General features: G+C 39.0%; 5 protein-coding genes across 5 annotated transcripts; all 5 read right to left on the minus strand.

Moving 5' to 3' along the window:
- Positions 1 to 429: 429 nt before the first annotated feature.
- LOC113650348 (protocadherin alpha-2-like) lies at positions 430 to 2811 on the minus strand. Its single transcript, XM_027158642.2, has one exon. It carries the CDS (start codon positions 2809 to 2811, stop codon positions 430 to 432), a length of 2382 nt encoding a protein of 793 aa, XP_027014443.2.
- A 2453-nt stretch (positions 2812 to 5264) lies between these two features.
- On the minus strand, positions 5265 to 7899 carry LOC113650221 (protocadherin alpha-2-like). The gene has a single exon (XM_027158418.2). It carries the CDS (start codon positions 7662 to 7664, stop codon positions 5280 to 5282), a length of 2385 nt encoding a protein of 794 aa, XP_027014219.2. The 5' UTR covers positions 7665 to 7899; the 3' UTR covers positions 5265 to 5279.
- Positions 7900 to 8876: 977 nt separating this feature from the next.
- On the minus strand, positions 8877 to 11901 carry LOC113650347 (protocadherin alpha-2-like). The gene has a single exon (XM_027158641.2). The coding sequence runs from the start codon at positions 11803 to 11805 to the stop codon at positions 9418 to 9420; it is 2388 nt and encodes a 795-aa protein (XP_027014442.2). The 5' UTR covers positions 11806 to 11901; the 3' UTR covers positions 8877 to 9417.
- Positions 11902 to 12966: 1065 nt separating this feature from the next.
- LOC125139760 (protocadherin alpha-2-like) lies at positions 12967 to 15453 on the minus strand. The gene has a single exon (XM_047805090.1). The coding sequence runs from the start codon at positions 15352 to 15354 to the stop codon at positions 12967 to 12969; it is 2388 nt and encodes a 795-aa protein (XP_047661046.1). The 5' UTR covers positions 15355 to 15453.
- A 1077-nt stretch (positions 15454 to 16530) lies between these two features.
- On the minus strand, positions 16531 to 19097 carry LOC113650220 (protocadherin alpha-8-like). Its single transcript, XM_047805091.1, has one exon. It carries the CDS (start codon positions 18913 to 18915, stop codon positions 16531 to 16533), a length of 2385 nt encoding a protein of 794 aa, XP_047661047.1. The 5' UTR covers positions 18916 to 19097.
- Positions 19098 to 19415: the final 318 nt, after the last annotated feature.

Genomic DNA, 19415 nt, shown 5'->3' on the forward strand with positions numbered 1-19415 from the left:
TGTGGTGCTGATTTTACTCCATAGCAGCAAGTAACACGAAAAAATATATATATCTTGTTGAAAAATAAATTAAAAACAGGTAAACAACTAGACTAAAATATAGATAAAATAATAAAGCCGTTATCGTCAATATTTCACCAGGAGGAATTACTAATAAAAAGTCGGGACTGATCAAAATAAAAATATAAGAAATGCCAGAAAGAAATAACGAAATAACATAATTGTGATATACTTTGTAGGAATTTAGTGTCTTGAACAACATTGAAAAAGCTCGTAAAATTACCAGTAAGAAGTAATGAAATTCAACGGATTTGGAATATCAATTAAGAACGTTTGTATAATTTAAACAGAATAGCCATTAATGACCCACAACACAAAACGAAAGAGCGTTCACAGGAGGATAAAAGCAATCCAAAAACACGGTGCTGATTAAGTTAACCATCGTCTTACCTTCCCAGTGCTAGGAAGAGTTTGTGTCCTGTTAAAAGTGTCTCCTTCATTAATGCTGATCAGCTCTGCGTCTGCAGGCGGAAACGGCGAGGGGAAAACTACTACGTCACTCTTCAGTGTGTCTGAACTAAAACACACATCATACTGCTGAGTGGATTTAGAGTAAGACCAGCTCCCGTCAGGGTGTGTAGTGATCACTGGAGCACTGGACCTGCTGAAACCGCCGTCTGTCCCGTAGCATTTAGCTGCTATTAAAGCGATGAGGCTCAGTAAAAATATCACGGACACTGAGACAATAGCGATGAGCAGATAGAGATTCAGTTTAGAAAAATTCTCCTCCTTTACTGGCACTTGTCTTAGTGAAGGCTGCAGACTGTCCATATTTTCCACAACCACAACTTCAGTACTCATAGTTGTGGTCAGTGAAGGTTCTCCGTTATCCGAGACAGTAATGATAAGCGGGTGAGCCTTTAAGTCGTTGTCACTCATTCGTCTTTTAGTCCTTATTTCTCCGGTGCTGGTTCCGATTCGGAAGAGATTCGTTCCCTTTGATTCGGTTATGTGATATGATAATAGTGCATTATAACCTGAATCGGCGTCTACAGCTCTGACTTTAGCCACAAAATACCCCGCTTCAGCAGAGTACGGAATGTTCTCACTGTGTACTGATCCGGGTTCAGAATAAGGAGGGAGAAAAACTGGACTGTTGTCATTCTCATCCAGGATAAAAACGTTCACAGTCACGTTACTACTTAGCGGAGGAACACCAGAGTCAGTGGCTTGAACTTTAAACTGAAGTCGTTTCGTTTTTTCGTAATCGAAAGACTTCAGGCTGTACAGTTCACCGGTGTGTGAGTTAATGTTCATCAGATTTGACAGTCTGCTGCTCTCTGCATCAATTAACGAATACGAAACGATCGCGTTTTCACCGACGTCTAAGTCTCGAGCTGTTAGTGACGTCATCAGCCCTCCAACTGGACTATTCTCTCTCACGCTAATATTTATCACCGGTGCAGTAAATAACGGCGCGTTATCATTCACATCAGACACGTGAACCGTTATAACGTTACTGCTGGAGAGGGAAGGAGTTCCCTCATCATTAGCTACAACTGTCACATTATATTGTGACACCCGCTCTCTGTCCAGAGCTTCATTCACAACAAGGGCGTAAGAGTTTTTATATGATAGCTGTAATTTAAAAGGACTCGGAGCTAGAAGTTTACAGTTTACTTTACCGTTCGTTCCACTGTCTTTATCTGATACGGTGATTAATGCTACATCTGTGCCAGGTTTGATGTCCTCGCTTACGGAGCTCATGAACAGAGTAACTGATATCTCTGGTGCATTGTCATTAACATCCACTACGTCAATTAATACTTTACATGTAGTTCTTCTTGGAGGTTGTCCTTTGTCCTGAGCCTGAATTCTCAGCTCTACAGCTGGATTTTCCTCATAATTAATATTACCTTTGACACTAATGTCCCCAGAAAGAACATTTATGAAGAATAAGTCTTCCTCCTTACTTATAATAGAGTACGATACTTCACCGTTATTTCCCTCGTCTGCATCCGTTGCGGAAACGGAAATAATTTTAGTTCCTACACTTACATTCTCATGCACTTTGACTTTGTAAAGAGGCTTCGAAAATACAGGGCTGTTGTCATTAATATCCAGTACATTAACAACTATCTGCATTGTTCCGGATCTGGGAGGAGTCCCGCCGTCTACAGCAGTGAGCACGAGCTTAATCATCGATTCTTTCTCTCTGTCCAAATATTTCTGAAGCACGAGCTCAGTCGAAGCAGTCTGTTTTTCAGCACTCTGCAAATCCAGTGAGAAATATTCATTTGTGTTAAGTTTATAGTTTTTCACAGAATTGCTGCTGATGTCTACGTCACGAGCCGGTTGTATAGGGAATCGATCTCCCGGAAGCATATTTTCAGAAATATCTAAAACAAGTATTTCATCTGGAAATATAGGAGAGTTATCATTAATGTCTAGTATATTGATTTCGACCCGGTAGAGCTTGTGAGGATTGTGCATCATCGCTTCAATATTCAATACGCATTTCTGTTTGCTTTCACACAGCTCCTCTCTGTCTATTCTGTCATTCACTAATAAAATTCCGGTTTTCCGATTTACCTCGAAATACTTGGCGTTAGATCCAGTCACAAGCTGAAACATGCGCGACTCCAGTTCCTGCACATTGAGATTAAGATCCTTCGCTAAATTTCCAACAACGGTTCCCTTCTTGGCCTCCTCTGAAACCGAGTACGAAATCTGAGCAGAACACAAATCCCATAAACAAAGCAGCAGCAGAGCCTTCATCCAGGCACAGCGAGCACTGTCCGGTACATCCATCACTTACATTTAGTGGATATTCACAATTCAGATGAAATAGTGTCTTTAATAAGTTTAATACCCGCTGGAGAAAGACAAATACACGAGGCCTCCTGATGTCAGAAGTATGTGACGCTCTAATCTGTTTTGCGTTAGGCGGAGTATTAATAATGTGCCAATGTCTCCAAGTCACGGTCTACAGCGACATCTTGTGTGGAAATACAATCTAACATTGCAGCTGAAATTTATTTTATGAGACATGCATTGAAATACCCGAAATGCTAAGAGTAAATAATTGAATACTTCTCGATTTTAAAGAAGTAAAAAGATATATTAAAGCTTAGTTACACAACTAAACATTTGGAATTTTTCAGAACTATAATAGAGTCTATGATTAGGCAGTTATTATAACTGTCACATTATTATTTGGAGCATATTTTCATATATAGTTAAATGTTACTGTAGACTTTTCCTGTTAATTCAGTTCCTTCAAGTTTTTTTTTATATGAAATAATTCCATAGAAATTCAAACGCTTAATTTTAATGTGGGTAGAGCATGATTTCATCAAGTTTAATTGGAACAATAAAATGATAAATATGACAATACCGACTACGCCACCTGGGGTATTTTGCCCCAGGAAATAGTTTGTTATTTTGAGTTGTCCCATAAACAATTTATCCAAACTATGCAACACAAATTCATTCCCACAGATCAGGCAGAGACAGGATTAACAAAAATAAACAATCTTTATTTTTACATCAAGTTTCCCCCAATATTAAAAGCACAACATCATTATCAAACCATAATCTGTTCACATTCATACACACAGATTCCAGTGTACTAAAGACCAACTCAATGCTATCACATTAATCTCCAGTACAGGGGTCAGGCTGGAACTTACAACAATGGCTAATTGCTGGTCTAATTAGAGGGAGCGAGAAGTGTCAAACAGCACACCACCAGTGAACACCCCAAATACACACCGGAAATCGTCCTAGGTGCGCAACAGCACAAAGATAGGAGAGAGGAACTCCACCATCGAAGAGTCAGCCAGCCACTCGCTTAGCCCCAGCCCATATCCAACCAAAGGGGGAGGTGGAGATAAGAAATAACTGTTAACAAGGAATCCACAATTGATTTACATCAACTTCCACTCATTGAAAGCAAACACAGATAATGAGTAGAAGCTTCTTCCCGCAGGCTATTCGGAGTTTAAACCAGGAAACACCAAGGATCTAGTACTGGACCTCTCCCTCCATTTTCACTTTTTTTCTGAACAACTTTTTTTGCACTGACACTTTAACTCTGAACTGTCACTTTAACTCTGGATTTGCACAGCACAGTGTCACTCTATACACACCATACTGCACATAGATACTTTTAGGACAATCGTTAAAACCATAGGCATTTGTGTATATATATATTTTTTATATAGTTATTATATCGTTTTATACGTTTTATTTGTCTACCTCCTTTTGGTTTTATGTTTATCATTAATTCCATTCCTTTCTATGCTTGACTACCGGACAGAGGGTGGCGCTACTCAAGGAAAATGCCACACACCTTAGCCTCAACACCTGGGCCAACTCAGCCAGGTGACGTCGCGCCACAAACAGAGCCCAACTCCCCCTGAATAGGAGGTAAAATAGTAGAAAATCCCTTTTCCCAGCTAACCGTGTCTGTTGTATTATATAATAAACCCCGCCCACGTATATAGCTACTGCCAATCGCTTAATTAGAAAACACGAGGCGGAGAAATGACGGTCACCTGCTATATTAAACACTGTAAACGTTGATCAACAACAATTTTAGAAAATTCATGGATACAATCAATAAACAATTTACCACGTATTGTGAGTCAGACATTGTTTTTGTAAATTAGAAAGCCAATTAAAAGACCCCGCTATTAAAACTAATGACAACATGCTCTGCCTAAAATGGGCAAAAAGATATGTATTTAAAAAAAATTCCTTCTTTCATTTTTCCACAGACAGTTACAAGTTAACGTCTCGAATATATTTATAGTTTCGACTGTGAATGTAAAACAAGCATCTGTCTAGCTGTGTGGTGCTGATTTTACTCCAAAGCAGCAAGGAACACAAAAAAACTATATCTTGTTGAAAAATAAATTAAAAACAGGTAAACAACTAGACTAAAATATTGCTAAAATAATAAAGCCGTTATCGTCAATATTTCACCAGGAGGAATTACTAATAAAATGCCGGGACTGAGCAAAATAAAAATATAAGAAATGCCAGAAAGAAATAAAGAAAAACCATCATTGTTATATACTTTGTAGAAATTTAGTGTCTTAATAAACATTGAAAAAGCTCCTAAAATTATCAGTAAAAAATAATGAAATTCAACGGATTTGGAATATCATTTAAGAAAGTTTGTATAATTTAAACGGAAAAGCCATTAATGACCCACAAAACAACACGACAGAGATTTCACTGGAGAATAAAAGCAATCCAAAACACGGAGCTGATTAAGTTAACCATCGTCTTACCTTCCCAGTGCTAGGAAGAGTTTGTGTCCTATTAAAAGTGTCTCCTTCATTAATGCTGATCAGTTCTGCGTCTGCAGGCGGAAAAGGCGAGGGGAAAACTACTACGTCACTCTTCATTGTGTCTGAACTAAAACACACATCATACTGCTGAGTGGATTTAGAGTAAGACCAGCTCCCGTCAGGGTGTGTAGTGATCACAGGAGCGCTGGACCTGCTAAAACCGCCGTCTGTCCCGTAGCATTTAGCTGCTATTAATGCGATGAGGCTCAGTAAAAATATCACGGACACTGAGACAATAGCGATGAGCAGATAGAGATTCAGATTAGAAAAATTCTCCTCCTTTACTGGCAATTGTCTTAGTGAAGGCTGCAGACTGTCCATATTTTCCACAACCAGAACTTCAATACTCATAGTTGTGGACAGTGAAGGTTCTCCGTTATCCGAGACAGTAATGATAAGAGGGTGAGCTTTTAAGTCGTTGTCACTCATTCGTCTTTTAGTCCTTATTTCTCCGGTGCTGGTTCCGATTCGGAAGAGATTCGTTCCCTTTGATTCGGTTATGTGATATGATAATAGTGCATTATAACCTGAATCGGCGTCTACAGCTCTGACTTTAGCCACAAAATACCCCGCTTCAGCAGAGTAGGGAATGTTCTCACTGTTTACTGATCCGGGGTCAGAATAAGGAGGGAGAAAAACTGGACTGTTGTCATTCTCATCCAGGATAAAAACGTTCACAGTCACGTTACTACTTAGCGGAGGAACACCAGAGTCAGTGGCTTGAACTTTAAACTGAAGTCGTTTCGTTTCTTCGTAATCGAAAGACTTCAGGCTGTACAGTTCACCGGTGTGTGAGTTAATGTTCATCAGATTTGACGCTTTGCTGTTCTCTGTATCACTTAATGAATACGAAATAAGCGCGTTTTCCCCAACGTCTAAGTCTCGAGCTGTTAGTGACGTCATCAGCCCTCCAACTGGACTATTCTCTCTCACGCTAATATTTATCACCGGTGCAGTAAATAAAGGCGCGTTATCATTCACATCAGAAACATGAACTGTTATGATTATACTGTTGGAGAGGGAAGGAGTTCCCTCATCATTAGCTACAACTGTCACATTATATTGTGAGACCCGCTCTCTGTCCAGAGCTTCATTCACAACAAGAGCGTAAGAGTTTTTATATGATAGCTGTAATTTAAAAGGACTCGGAGCTAGAAGTTTACAGTTTACTTTACCGTTCGTTCCACTGTCTTTATCTGATACGGTGATTAATGCTAAATCTGTGCCAGGTTTGATGTCCTCACTTACAGAGCTCATGAGCAGAGTAACTGATATCTCTGGTGCATTGTCATTAACATCCACTACTTCAATTAATACTTTACATCTAGACATCCTTGGATACTGTCCTTTGTCTAGAGCCTGAATTCTTAGTTCAATTGCAGTGCTTTCCTCATAATCAATATTATCTTTGACAGTGATATCACCAGAAAGAGAATTTATAGAGAATGAGTCTAAAGCCGTATTTCTGGCATCAGTCACAAACGCGTATTGAACTTCACCGTTATTCCCCTCGTCTGCGTCTGATGCGGAAACGGTCAGGATTTTAGTCCCGAATGGTGTATTCTCATGCACCCTGACTTTATACAGAGAATTAGTGAACACAGGGTAGTTGTCATTTATATCCAGCACATTTATAACTATCTGCATTGTTCCGGATCTGGGAGGAGTCCCGCCGTCTACAGCAGTCAACATGAGCTTTATCACCGACTCTCTCTCTCTATCCAAAGCTTTCTGAAGCACGAGTTCAGCCGAATCACTTTGCATTTCTAGTGAAAAATATTCATTTGTGTTTAATTTATAGGTTTTCACAGAGTTGCTACCGATGTCCGTGTCACTCGCTGTGGTTAAAGGAAACCGATCTCCTGGAAGGACATTTTCAGCAATATTCAAAACAAGTGTTTGATCTGGAAACACGGGAGCATTGTCGTTAATGTCTAATATATTAATTTCCACTCGGTAGAGCTTGTGAGGATTGTGTATCATTGATTCAATGTTCAATACACATTTCTGTTTGCTTTCACACAGCTCCTCTCTGTCTATTCTGTCATTAACTAATAAAATCCCGGTTTTCCGATTTACCTCGAAATACTTGGCGTTAGATCCAGTCACAAGCTGAAACATGCGCGACTCCAGTTCCTGCACATTGAGATTAAGATCCTTCGCTAAATTTCCAACAACGGTTCCCTTCTTGGCCTCCTCTGAAACCGAGTACGAAATCTGAGCGGAACACAAATTCCATAAACAAAGCAGCATCAACAGCAGAGCCTTCATCCAGGCACAGCGAGCACTGTCCGGTACATCCATCTCTTACATTTAGTGGCTATTCAAAAATAAGTTGAAATGGTGTTTTCATATAATTCAATAGCCGCTGGAGAAAGACAAATACACGAGGCCTCCTGGTTTCAGAAGTGTGTGACGCTCTGATCTGTTTTGCGTTAGGCGGAGTATTAATAATGTGCCAATCTCTTCAAGTCACGGTCTACAGCGACATCTTGTGTGGAAATACAATCTAACATTGCAAATGAAACATATTTTATGAGACATGTATTGAAATAACCGAAATGTTAAAAGTAAATCATTGATGATGTCTTGATTTAAAAAGAATAATGAATAAAATAATTGTATGTAAAGTTAGATTTTTTCCGGGTAAGTCAATTTGTTATACCTTTTAAAATTATTTCATTTAAGTTCACACACTTGTTGTTGTCCAGCTGTGTGGTGCTGATTTTACTCCAAAACAGGATGAAACATGAAACAATAACTTTAGATCTTGTTGTAAAGTAAATTCTAAACACTTAAATAACTGATCTTAAATAATGATAAAATGATAAAATCATACCCATCGTCAACATTTTTACCACAAACAATTACTGATCAAAATAATTGTACATGATGTATTAGAGTAAACCAGCAAAGTCTCTTCAGGGTACTATACGGTGTACATAATTCTTGGGAAAAAGTCACCAAAATCTTTATCTACTCTGATAAAACTTATTAAATTACCAGTAACAGGAAATGGAATATCATTTGGAAGTGTTTGTGTAATTCAAAAGGAAAGACATTTAATGGCCCACAACACAAAACGAAAGAAGGTTGATAAGAGACTACAAGCCCGTCCAAAGTCTAGAACCACTTAAAGTTAAGCACTGAGGGAAATCTGTGATTAAAGATGGTTTATAAAAATCTGCCATATTTAATAAACCAAGTAGTATATGCTTTATAATATTTCCTGAATATAATTTTGAACTTGAGAATCCTTAATGCTAGCAGGTATTACTGGTTCTTACCACTATTGCGAAAAGCATGGATAGATTTCTCAAGCTCTCTTTACCTTTTACGATGCACACGTTGTTCTTGTATATTACAAAGACTTTAAATGGACCATGGTATTGAATCTGGCAACAACGCTCTGTCTTTGTAAAAAAGAAAATATATAAACTTCAATAATTTTGTTTCTTTCTTTCCTTCTATCTTTCTATCTTTCTTTCTTTCTTTCTTTTATTATATTTATTTCCTACTCGCTCCATCCAATCCATTTTTAAAATCTGAATTTGTTTCCTTTATTTCTGAGTTTTTATTGTAATATTTTCAACAGTTCCTGTCGCTGTCCATCCTCGTGGTACTGATACCAATCTAAACCTCGTGGAAGCCCGATAAAAGTTATTTTAACTGTTTAACAAATTTCTGAATGGAATATTTGACTTAGAAATAACAACCCAGTAACTTACATTTGCGTTCAGAAACCTTTTTTTTCTTCACTGCCATAGACTGACCTGACATACAGGGTGTTTTCCCAAAATATGGTCACTCTTCCAATGTTCGACAGCGGATCCACCAGAACAATATCTGCTGAGCTTATTTAAATATTTCCTTTCTTCTACGAAACCATTTAAAATGGCATAGCTAAACAATCCAAACTGTAACAATGGGTGTGCGAAAATAGATTTAAAAAATATCCACGTTAGAAGACATAAACACAAGATTATGTAATGGCCCACAGAACGACAAAATAGTCAGTTTACAAGACAATAAAAGCAATCCAAAAACACGAAGCTGATTAATTTAAGAAAAGTCTTACCTTCCCAGTGCTAGGAAGAGTTTGCGTTCTATTAAAAGTGTCTCCTTCATTAATGCTGATCAGCTCTGCGTCTGCAGGCGGAAACGGTGAGGGGAAAACTACTACGTCACTCTTCATTGTGTCTGAACTAAAACACACATCATACTGCTGAGTGGATTTAGAGTAAGACCAGCTCCCGTCAGGGTGTGTAGTGATCACAGGAGCGCTGGACCTGCTAAAACCGCCGTCTGTCCCGTAGCATTTAGCTGCTATTAAAGCGATGAGGCTCAGTAAAAATATCACGGACACTGAGACAATAGCGATGAGCAGATAGAGATTCAGATTAGAAAAATTCTCCTCCTTTACTGGCACTTGTCTTAGTGAAGGCTGCAGACTGTCCATATTTTCCACAACCACAACTTCAGTACTCATAGTTGTGGACAGTGAAGGTTCTCCGTTATCCGACACAGTAATGATAAGCGGGTGAGCTTTTAAGTCGTTGTCACTCATTCGTCTTTTAGTCCTTATTTCTCCGGTGCTGGTTCCGATTCGGAAGAGATTCGTTCCCTTTGATTCGGTTATGTGATATGATAATAGTGCATTATAACCTGAATCAGCGTCTACAGCTCTGACTTTAGCCACAATATACCCCGCTTCAGCAGAGTAGGGAATGTTCTCACTGTTTACTGATCCGGGTTCAGAATAAGGAGGGAGAAAAACTGGACTGTTGTCATTCTCGTCCAGGATAAAAACGTTCACAGTCACGTTACTACTTAGCGGAGGAACACCAGAGTCAGTGGCTTGAACTTTAAACTGAAGTCGTTTCGTTTCTTCGTAATCGAAAGACTTCAGGCTGTACAGTTCACCGGTGTGTGAGTTAATGTTCATCAGATTTGACACTCTGCTGCTCTCTGTATCACTTAATGAATAAGAAACAATCGCGTTTTCACCGGCGTCTAAGTCTCGAGCTGTTAGTGACGTCATCAGCCCTCCAACTGGACTATTCTCTCTCACGCTAATATTTATCACCGGTGCAGTAAATAAAGGCGCGTTATCATTCACATCAGACACATGAACTGTTATAACGTTACTGCTGGAGAGGGAAGGAGTTCCCTCATCATTAGCTACAACTGTCACATTATATTGTGACACCCGCTCTCTGTCCAGAGCTTCATTCACAACAAGAGCGTAAGAGTTTTTATATGATAGCTGTAATTTAAAAGGACTCGGAGCTAGAAGTTTACAGTTTACTTTGCCGTTCGTTCCACTGTCTTTATCTGATACTGTGATTAATGCTACATCTGTGCCAGGTTTGATGTCCTCACTTACGGAGCTCATGAGCAGAGTAACTGATAACTCTGGTGCATTGTCATTAACATCCACTACTTCAATTAATACTTTACATCTAGACATTCTTGGAGACTGTCCTTTGTCTAGAGCCTGAATTCTCAGTTCAATTGCAGTGCTTTCTTCATAATCAATATTATCTTTGACTGTGATATCACCAGAAAGAGAATTTATAGAGAACGAGTCTAAAGCCGTATTTCTGGCATCAGTCACAAACGCGTATTGAACTTCACCGTTGTTCCCCTCGTCTGCGTCTGATGCGGAAACGGTCAGGATTTTAGTTCCGACTGGTGTATTCTCATGCACCCTGACTTTATACAGAGAATTAGTGAACACAGGGTAGTTGTCATTTATATCCAGCACATTTATAACTATCTGCATTGTTCCGGATCTGGGAGGAGTCCCGCCGTCTACAGCAGTCAACATGAGCTTTATCACCGACTCTCTCTCTCTATCCAAAGCTTTCTGAAGCACGAGTTCAGCCGAATCACTCTGCATTTCTAGTGAAAAATATTCATTTGTGTTTAATTTATAGGTTTTCACAGAGTTGCTGCCGATGTCCGTGTCACTCGCTGTGGTTAAAGGAAACCGATCTCCCGGAAGGACATTTTCAGCAATATTCAAAACAAGTGTTTGATCTGGAAACACGGGAGCATTGTCGTTAATGTCTAATATATTAATTTCCACCCGGTAGAGCTTGTGAGGATTGTGTATCATCGCTTCAATGTTCAATACGCATTTCTGTTTGCTTTCACACAGCTCCTCTCGGTCTATTCTGTCATTAACTAATAAAATCCCGGTTTTCCGATTTACCTCAAAATACTTGGCGTTAGGTCCAGTCACAAGCTGAAACATGCGCGACTCCATTTCCTGCACATTGAGATTAAAATCCTTAGCTAAATTTCCAACCACGGTTCCCTTCTTGGCCTCCTCTGAAACCGAGTACGAAATCTGAGCGGAACACAAATCCCATAAACAAAGAGGCAGCAGCAACAGCAGAGCCTTCATCCAGGCACAGCGAGCACTGTCCGGTACATCCATCACTTACAATTAGTGGATATTCACAAATAAGATGAAAAGCTGTTTTTATATAATTCAATATCCACTGGAGAAAGATAAAAAATACACGAGGCCTCCTGGTTTCAGATGGTTGTGACGCTCTGATCTGTTTTGCGTTAGGCGGAGTATTAATAATGTGCCAATGTCTCCAAGTCACGGTCTACAGCGACATCATGTGTGGAAATACAAGCTAACATTGTAGATGAAACTTATTTTATGAGACATGCAGTAAAGTAACCGAAATGCTAGGACCAAATAATTGATTTCTTTTCGAGCTTAAATAAAAAATGACCTTATATTAAACCTTAATTACACAACAAAACATTTGTAGGTTTTCAGAACTAAAATCGAGTTTATGATTAGCCACTTATTATAACCATCACATTATTATTTGGAGCGTGTTTTCGGAAACAATTATGTTACTGTTGACTTTTCCTTTTAAATTAATAATTTTTGCAATTCTTTTAAATATGAAATAATTTGAGTCAGACATTGTTTTTGTATAATAAAATGCCAATTAAAAGACCGCGCTATTAAAACTAATGACAACACGATCTGCCTATAATGGGCAAGAAAATCTGTCCTTAAGAAAAATGTGTTTCAGTCCTTTCGTTCTTTCTACTTTTCCACCGACAGTTACAAGTTATTGTCTCGAATAGCCTATATTCCATAGTTTCAACTGTGAATGTAAAAAAGAGTAAGTAGCTGTGCGGTGATGATTTTACTCCAATGCAGGAAGGAATACGAAAAAATAACTTTAGAGATTGTTGTAAAGTAAATGGAAAACAGATAAACAACTGGATTAAAATATAGACAAAATAATAAAATCATTCCCATAGTCCATATTTTAACCACGAACAATTACCGACGAACAGTCGGGACTGATCAAAATAAATATATAAGAAAAACCAGAGTGAAAAAACAAAATAGGATCATGGTAATAGACTTTGTAAAAAATTGGTGTGTTTATCAACATTGAGAAGACTCGTGAAATTAGCAGTAACAAGTACTGAAATTCAACGGATTTGGAATATCATTTGCAAATGTTTGTATAATTCAAACAGAAAAGCCAGTAATGACTCACAACACAACACGAAAGAGAGTTCACAAGATATTAAAGGCCAACGAAAATCTTGAAACAGTTTAAGTTAAGCATCGTCTTACCTTCCCAGTGCTAGGAAGAGTTTGTGTCCTGTTAAAAGTGTCTCCTTCATTAATGCTGATCAGTTCTGCGTCTGCAGGCGGAAACGGCGAGGGGAAAACTACTACGTCACTCTTCAGTGTGTCTGAACTAAAACACACATCATACTGCTGAGTGGATTTAGAGTAAGACCAGCTCCCGTCAGGGTGTGTAGTGATCACTGGAGCACTGGACCTGCTGAAACCGCCGTCTGTCCCGTAGCATTTAGCTGCTATTAAAGCGATGAGACTCAGTAAAAATATCACGGACACTGAGACAATAGCGATGAGCAGATAGAGATTCAGATTAGAAAAATTCTCCTCCTTTACTGGCACTTGTCTTAGTGAAGGCTGCAGACTGTCCATATTTTCCACAACCACAACTTCAATACTCATAGTTGTGGACAGTGAAGGTTCTCCGTTATCCGACACAGTAATGATAAGCGGGTGAGCTTTTAAGTCGTTGTCACTCATTCGTCTTTTAGTCCTTATTTCTCCGGTGCTGGTTCCGATTCGGAAGAGATTCGTTCCCTTTGATTCGGTTATGTGATATGTTAATAGTGCATTATAACCTGAATCGGCGTCTACAGCTCTGACTTTAGCCACAAAATACCCCGCTTCAGCAGAGTAGGGAATGTTCTCACTGTTTGCTGATCCGGGTTCAGAATAAGGAGGGAGAAAAACTGGACTGTTGTCATTCTCGTCCAGGATAAAAACGTTCACAGTCACGTTACTACTTAGCGGAGGAACACCAGAGTCAGTGGCTTGAACTTTAAACTGAAGTCGTTTCGTTTCTTCGTAATCGAAAGACTTCAGGCTGTACAGTTCACCGGTGTGTGAGTTAATGTTCATCAGATTTGATACTCTGCTGCTCTCTGTATCACTTAACGAATACGAAACAATCGCGTTTTCACCGACGTCTAAGTCTCGAGCTGTTAGTGACGTCATCAGCCCTCCAACTGGACTATTCTCTCTCACGCTAATATTTATCACCGGTGCAGTAAATAAAGGCGCGTTATCATTCACATCAGAAACATGAACCGTTATGACGATACTGCTGGAGAGGGAAGGAGTTCCCTCATCATTAGCTACAACTGTCACATTATATTGTGACACCCGCTCTCTGTCCAGAGCTTCATTCACAACAAGAGCGTAAGAGTTTTTATATGATAGCTGTAATTTAAAAGGACTCGGAGCTAGAAGTTTACAGTTTACTTTACCGTTCGTTCCACTGTCTTTATCTGATACGGTGATTAATGCTACATCTGTGCCAGGTTTGATGTCCTCGCTTACGGAGCTCATGAGCAGAGTAACTGATATCTCTGGTGCATTGTCATTAACATCCACTACTTCAATTAGCACTTTACATCTAGACCTTCTTGGAGACTGTCCTTTGTCCTGAGCCTGAATTCTTAGTTCAATCGCTGGGCTTTGCTCATAATCAATATTACCTTTCACAGTAATGTGTCCAAACATAGGATCTATGGTGAATACGTCTAATGCCGGGGTTTCCTCATAACTTAAAACAGAGTATGACACTTCACCGTTATTCCCCTCGTCTGCATCGGATGCGGACACTGTCAAGATTCTAGTTCCCAAACCTACATTTTCGTGAACCTTGACTTTATAAAGAGATTTCGTAAAGACTGGGTTGTTGTCATTTATATCCAGCACATTTATAACTATCTGCATTGTTCCGGATCTGGGAGGAGTCCCGCCGTCTATAGCAGTGAGCACAAGCTTAATCACTGATTCTCTCTCTCTGTCCAAAGATTTCTGTAGCACGAGTTCAACTGAATCACTTTGCACATCCAATGAAAAATATTCATTTGTGTTCATTTTATAAATTTTTATTGAATTACTACCGACGTCGATGTCACGAGCAGTGATTAGTGGAAACCGATCTCCCGGAAGTACATTCTCAATAATGTCCAACGCAAATATCTGAAGTGGAAACACCGGAGAGTTATCATTAATGTCTAATATATTAATTTCGACCCGGTAGAGCTTGTGAGGATTGTGCATCATCGCTTCAATATTCAATACGCATTTCTGTTTGCTTTCACACAGCTCCTCTCTGTCTATTCTGTCATTCACTAATAAAATCCCCGTTTTCCGATTTACCTCGAAATACTTGGCGTTAGATCCAGTCACAAGCTGAAACATGCGCGATTCCAGTTCCTGCGCATTGAGATTAAGATCCTTAGCTAAATTTCCAATAACGGTTCCCTTCTTGGCCTCCTCTGAAACCGAGTACGAAATCTGAGCGGAACACAAATTCCATAAACAAAGCAGCAGCAGCAGCAGCAGAGCCTTCATCCAGGCACAGCGAGCACTGTCCGGTACATCCATCTCTTATATTTAAAGGATATTCACAAATAAGATGAAATGCTGTTTCATTTAATTCAATACCCGCTTGAGAAAGACAAATACACGAGGTCTCCTCGTTTCAAACGTATGTGACGCTCTGATCTGTTTTGCGTTAGGCGGAGTATTAATAATGTGCCAATGTCTCCAAGTCACGGTCTACAGCGACATCTTGTGTGGAAATACAATCTAACGTTGCAGCTAAAACTTATTTTATGAGACATGTATTGAAATAACCAAAACGCTCAAAGTAAATCAATGATTTCTTCTGGATTATAAATAAGAATAACCTTGTATGAAATTTTAATTACACAAACTAAACATTTACAGGTACGCAGAACTATAATAGAGTCTATGATTAGGCAGTTATTATAACTATCACATTATTATTTGGAGCGTATTATCACAAATAATTATATGTTACTGTAGACGTTTCCTGTTAAAATCAGTTCGTTCTACTTAGATAATTTTATAGAAGTTCACACGCTTTAATCTTAAACAAAGTAAACGTTGATCAACAGCAATTTCAGGAAAATCATGGATAGAATTAATAAACAATTTACCACGTATTGTGAGTCAGACATTGTTTTGTATATTACAAAGCCAATTAAAAGACCACGATATTAAGTCTATGAACAACTCGCTCTGCCTACAATAGGCAAGAAAATATGTGTATATAAAAATTGTGATTTCAGTCATTTCGTTCTTACTTTTTTCCAACGACAGTTAAAAGATCGTCTCAAATATTTTCAGTAGTTTCAACTGTGAATGTAAAACATGTAGCTGTCTAGCTGTGTGGTGCTGATTTTACTCCATAGCAGGAAGGAACACGAAAAAAAAATTAGATCTTGTTGTAAAGTAAATAAAAAACAGTTAAACAACTGGACTAATATATTTATAAAATTAAAAAAACATCCCCATGGTCAATATTTCAGCAAAATAACAAATAAAAGAACAAAATAACATTATTGTAATAGACATTGTAGGCAATTAGTGTCCATGTCTACAGTGAGAAGACTAACAAAAAATAATATTCAAGGTATTTGGAATAGCATTTGCAAATGTTTGTGTAAATCAAACAGAAAAGCCGTTTATGACCCACAACATAACACGGAAGAGAGTTCAAAAGATATTAAAGGCCAACGAAAATCTAGAAACACTTTAAGTTAAACATCGTCTTACCTTCCCAGTGCTAGGAAGAGTTTGCGTCCTGTTAAAAGTGTCTCCTTCATTAATGCTGATCAGTTCTGCGTCTGCAGGCGGAAACGGTGAGGGGAAAACTACTACGTCACTCTTCAGCGTGTCTGAACTAAAACACACATCATACTGCTGAGTGGATTTAGAGTAAGACCAGCTCCCGTCAGGGTGTGTAGTGATCACAGGAGCGCTGGACCTGCTGAAACCGCCGTCTGTCCCGTAGCATTTAGCTGCTATTAAAGCGATTAGGCTCAGTAAAAATATCACGGACACTGAGACAATAGCGATGAGCAGATAAAGATTCAGATTAGAAAAATTCTCCTCCTTTACTGGCACTTGTCTTAGTGAAGGCTGCAGACTGTCCATATTTTCCACAACCACAACTTCAATACTCATAGTTGTGGACAGTGAATGTTCTCCATTATCAAAGACAGTAATGATAAGAGGGTGAGCTTTTAAGTCGTTGTCACTCATTCGTCTTTTAGTCCTTATTTCTCCGGTGCTGGTTCCGATTCGGAAGAGATTTGTTCCCTTTGGTTCGGTTATATGATATGATAATAGTGCATTATAACCTGAATCGGCGTCTACTGCTCTGACTTTAGCCACAAAATACCCCGCTTCAGCAGAGTAGGGAATGTTCTCACTGTTTGCTGATCCGGGTTCAGAATAAGGAGGGAGAAAAACTGGACTGTTGTCATTCTCATCCAGGATAAAAACGTTCACAGTCACGTTACTACTTAGCGGAGGAACACCAGAGTCAGTGGCTTGAACTTTAAACTGAAGTCGTTTCGTTTCTTCGTAATCGAAAGACTTCAGGCTGTACAGTTCACCGGTGTGTGAGTTAATGTTCATCAGATTTGATACTCTAATGCTCTCTGCATCACTTAATGAATACGAAACAATCGCATTTTCACCGACGTCTAAGTCTCGAGCGGTTAGTGACGTCATCAGCCCTCCAACTGGACTATTCTCTCTCACGCTAATATTTATCACCGGTGCAGTAAATAAAGGCGCGTTATCATTCACATCAGACACATGAACTGTTATAACGTTACTGCTGGAGAGGGAAGGAGTTCCCTCATCATTAGCTACAACTGTCACATTATATTGTGAGACCCGCTCTCTGTCCAGAGCTTCATTCACAACAAGAGCGTAAGAGTTTTTATATGATAGCTGTAATTTAAAAGGACTCGGAGCTAGAAGTTTACAGTTTACTTTACCGTTCGTGCCACTGTCTTTATCTGATACGGTGATTAATGCTACATCTGTGCCAGGTTTGATGTCCTCACTTACGGAGCTCATGAGCAGAGTAACTGATATATCTGGTGCATTGTCATTAACATCCACTACTTCAATTAACACTTTACATGTAGATCTTCTTGGAGACTGTCCTTTGTCCTGAGCCTGAATTCGAAGCTCAACAGCAGAATGCTTCTCATAATCGATATTAGATTTAACATTAATGTCCCCCAAAACAGGATCTATGGAAAATAATTCTAACGCAGAGTTTTCTTCATCAACAACAATAGAGTATGATACTTCACCGTTAACCCCCTCGTCTGCATCTGCAGCACTAACTGTAATGATCTTAGTTCCTTCTTGTACATTCTCATTGATTTTGACTTTGTACAGAGATTTACTAAACACAGGGTTGTTGTCATTTATGTCTTGCACATTTATAACTATTTGCATTGTTCCAGATCTGGGAGGAGTCCCACCGTCTACAGCAGTGAGCACAAGCTTTATCACTGGTTCTCTCTCTCTGTCCAAAGCTTTCTGAAGCACGAGTTCAGCCGAATCACTTTGCATGTCCAGTGAAAAATATTCATTTGAGTTTATTTTATAGGTTTTCACTGAATTACTACCGACGTCGATGTCACGAGCCTTAATTACGAGAAATCGATCTCCCGGAAGTACGTTTTCACTAATATTCAAAGCAACTGATTGACGTGGAAACACGGGAGAGTTATCATTAATGTCTAGTATATTAATTTCGACCCGGTAGAGCTTGTGAGGATTGTGCATCATCGCTTCAATATTCAATACGCATTTCTGTTTGCTTTCACACAGCTCCTCTCTGTCTATTCTGCCATTAACCAATAAAATCCCGGTTTTCCGATTAACCTCGAAATACTTGGCATTAGATCCAGTCACAAGCTGAAACATGCGCGATTCCAGTTCCTGCACATTGAGATTAAAATCCTTCGCTAAATGTCCAACAACGGATCCTTTCTTGGCCTCCTCTGAGACCGAGTACGAAATCTGAGCGGAACACAAATCCCATAAACAAAGCAGTAGCAGCAGCATCAACAGAGCCTTCATCCAGCGAGCACTGTCCGGTACATCCATCTCTTACACTTAGTGGATATTCACAAATAAGAGGAAATGGTGTTTTCTTTTAATCTAATCCAGCTTCTAAAATCAAAAGACAAATACACGAGACCTGCTGATGTCAGAAGTATGTGACGCTCTGTTCTCCTTTTTGCGTTAGGCGGGGTATTAATAATGTGCCAATATCTCCAAGTCACGGTCTACAGCGACACCTTGTGTGGAAATACGGTCCGTCATTGTAGCGGAAACATATTATTACGAAAGTTTTATAAAATAAACGAAGTGCTCCGTGTAATAAATGAATTAGATTGCACACATTCATTCTTTCTGTTACATCCAAAACGAAACCCTTGCAGTTCAATATTACTTAATGTACCCTGTATGCTTATACAATATTAAATAACCCTTTTCTGTTTTATTCTAACTGTCATTATTAAAAATCGGTCATATTTTTATTAACCAGCTTTAAATTATACAGTTAAATTACGTTTTTTTTTTTACATAAAGAATCGAATTAA

The sequence above is a fragment of the Tachysurus fulvidraco genome, chromosome 20, assembly GCF_022655615.1.
Source record: "Tachysurus fulvidraco isolate hzauxx_2018 chromosome 20, HZAU_PFXX_2.0, whole genome shotgun sequence".
NCBI lineage: Eukaryota > Metazoa > Chordata > Actinopteri > Siluriformes > Bagridae > Tachysurus > Tachysurus fulvidraco.

Excerpts from the sequence above, each read along its gene's own strand:
- LOC113650348 (XM_027158642.2), bottom strand. The coding sequence starts at position 2,811 with ATGGATGTACCGGACAGTGCTCGCTGTGCCTGGATGAAGGCTCTGCTG.
- LOC113650221 (XM_027158418.2), bottom strand. The coding sequence starts at position 7,664 with ATGGATGTACCGGACAGTGCTCGCTGTGCCTGGATGAAGGCTCTGCTG.
- LOC113650347 (XM_027158641.2), bottom strand. The coding sequence starts at position 11,805 with ATGGATGTACCGGACAGTGCTCGCTGTGCCTGGATGAAGGCTCTGCTG.
- LOC125139760 (XM_047805090.1), bottom strand. The coding sequence starts at position 15,354 with ATGGATGTACCGGACAGTGCTCGCTGTGCCTGGATGAAGGCTCTGCTG.
- LOC113650220 (XM_047805091.1), bottom strand. The coding sequence starts at position 18,915 with ATGGATGTACCGGACAGTGCTCGCTGGATGAAGGCTCTGTTGATGCTG.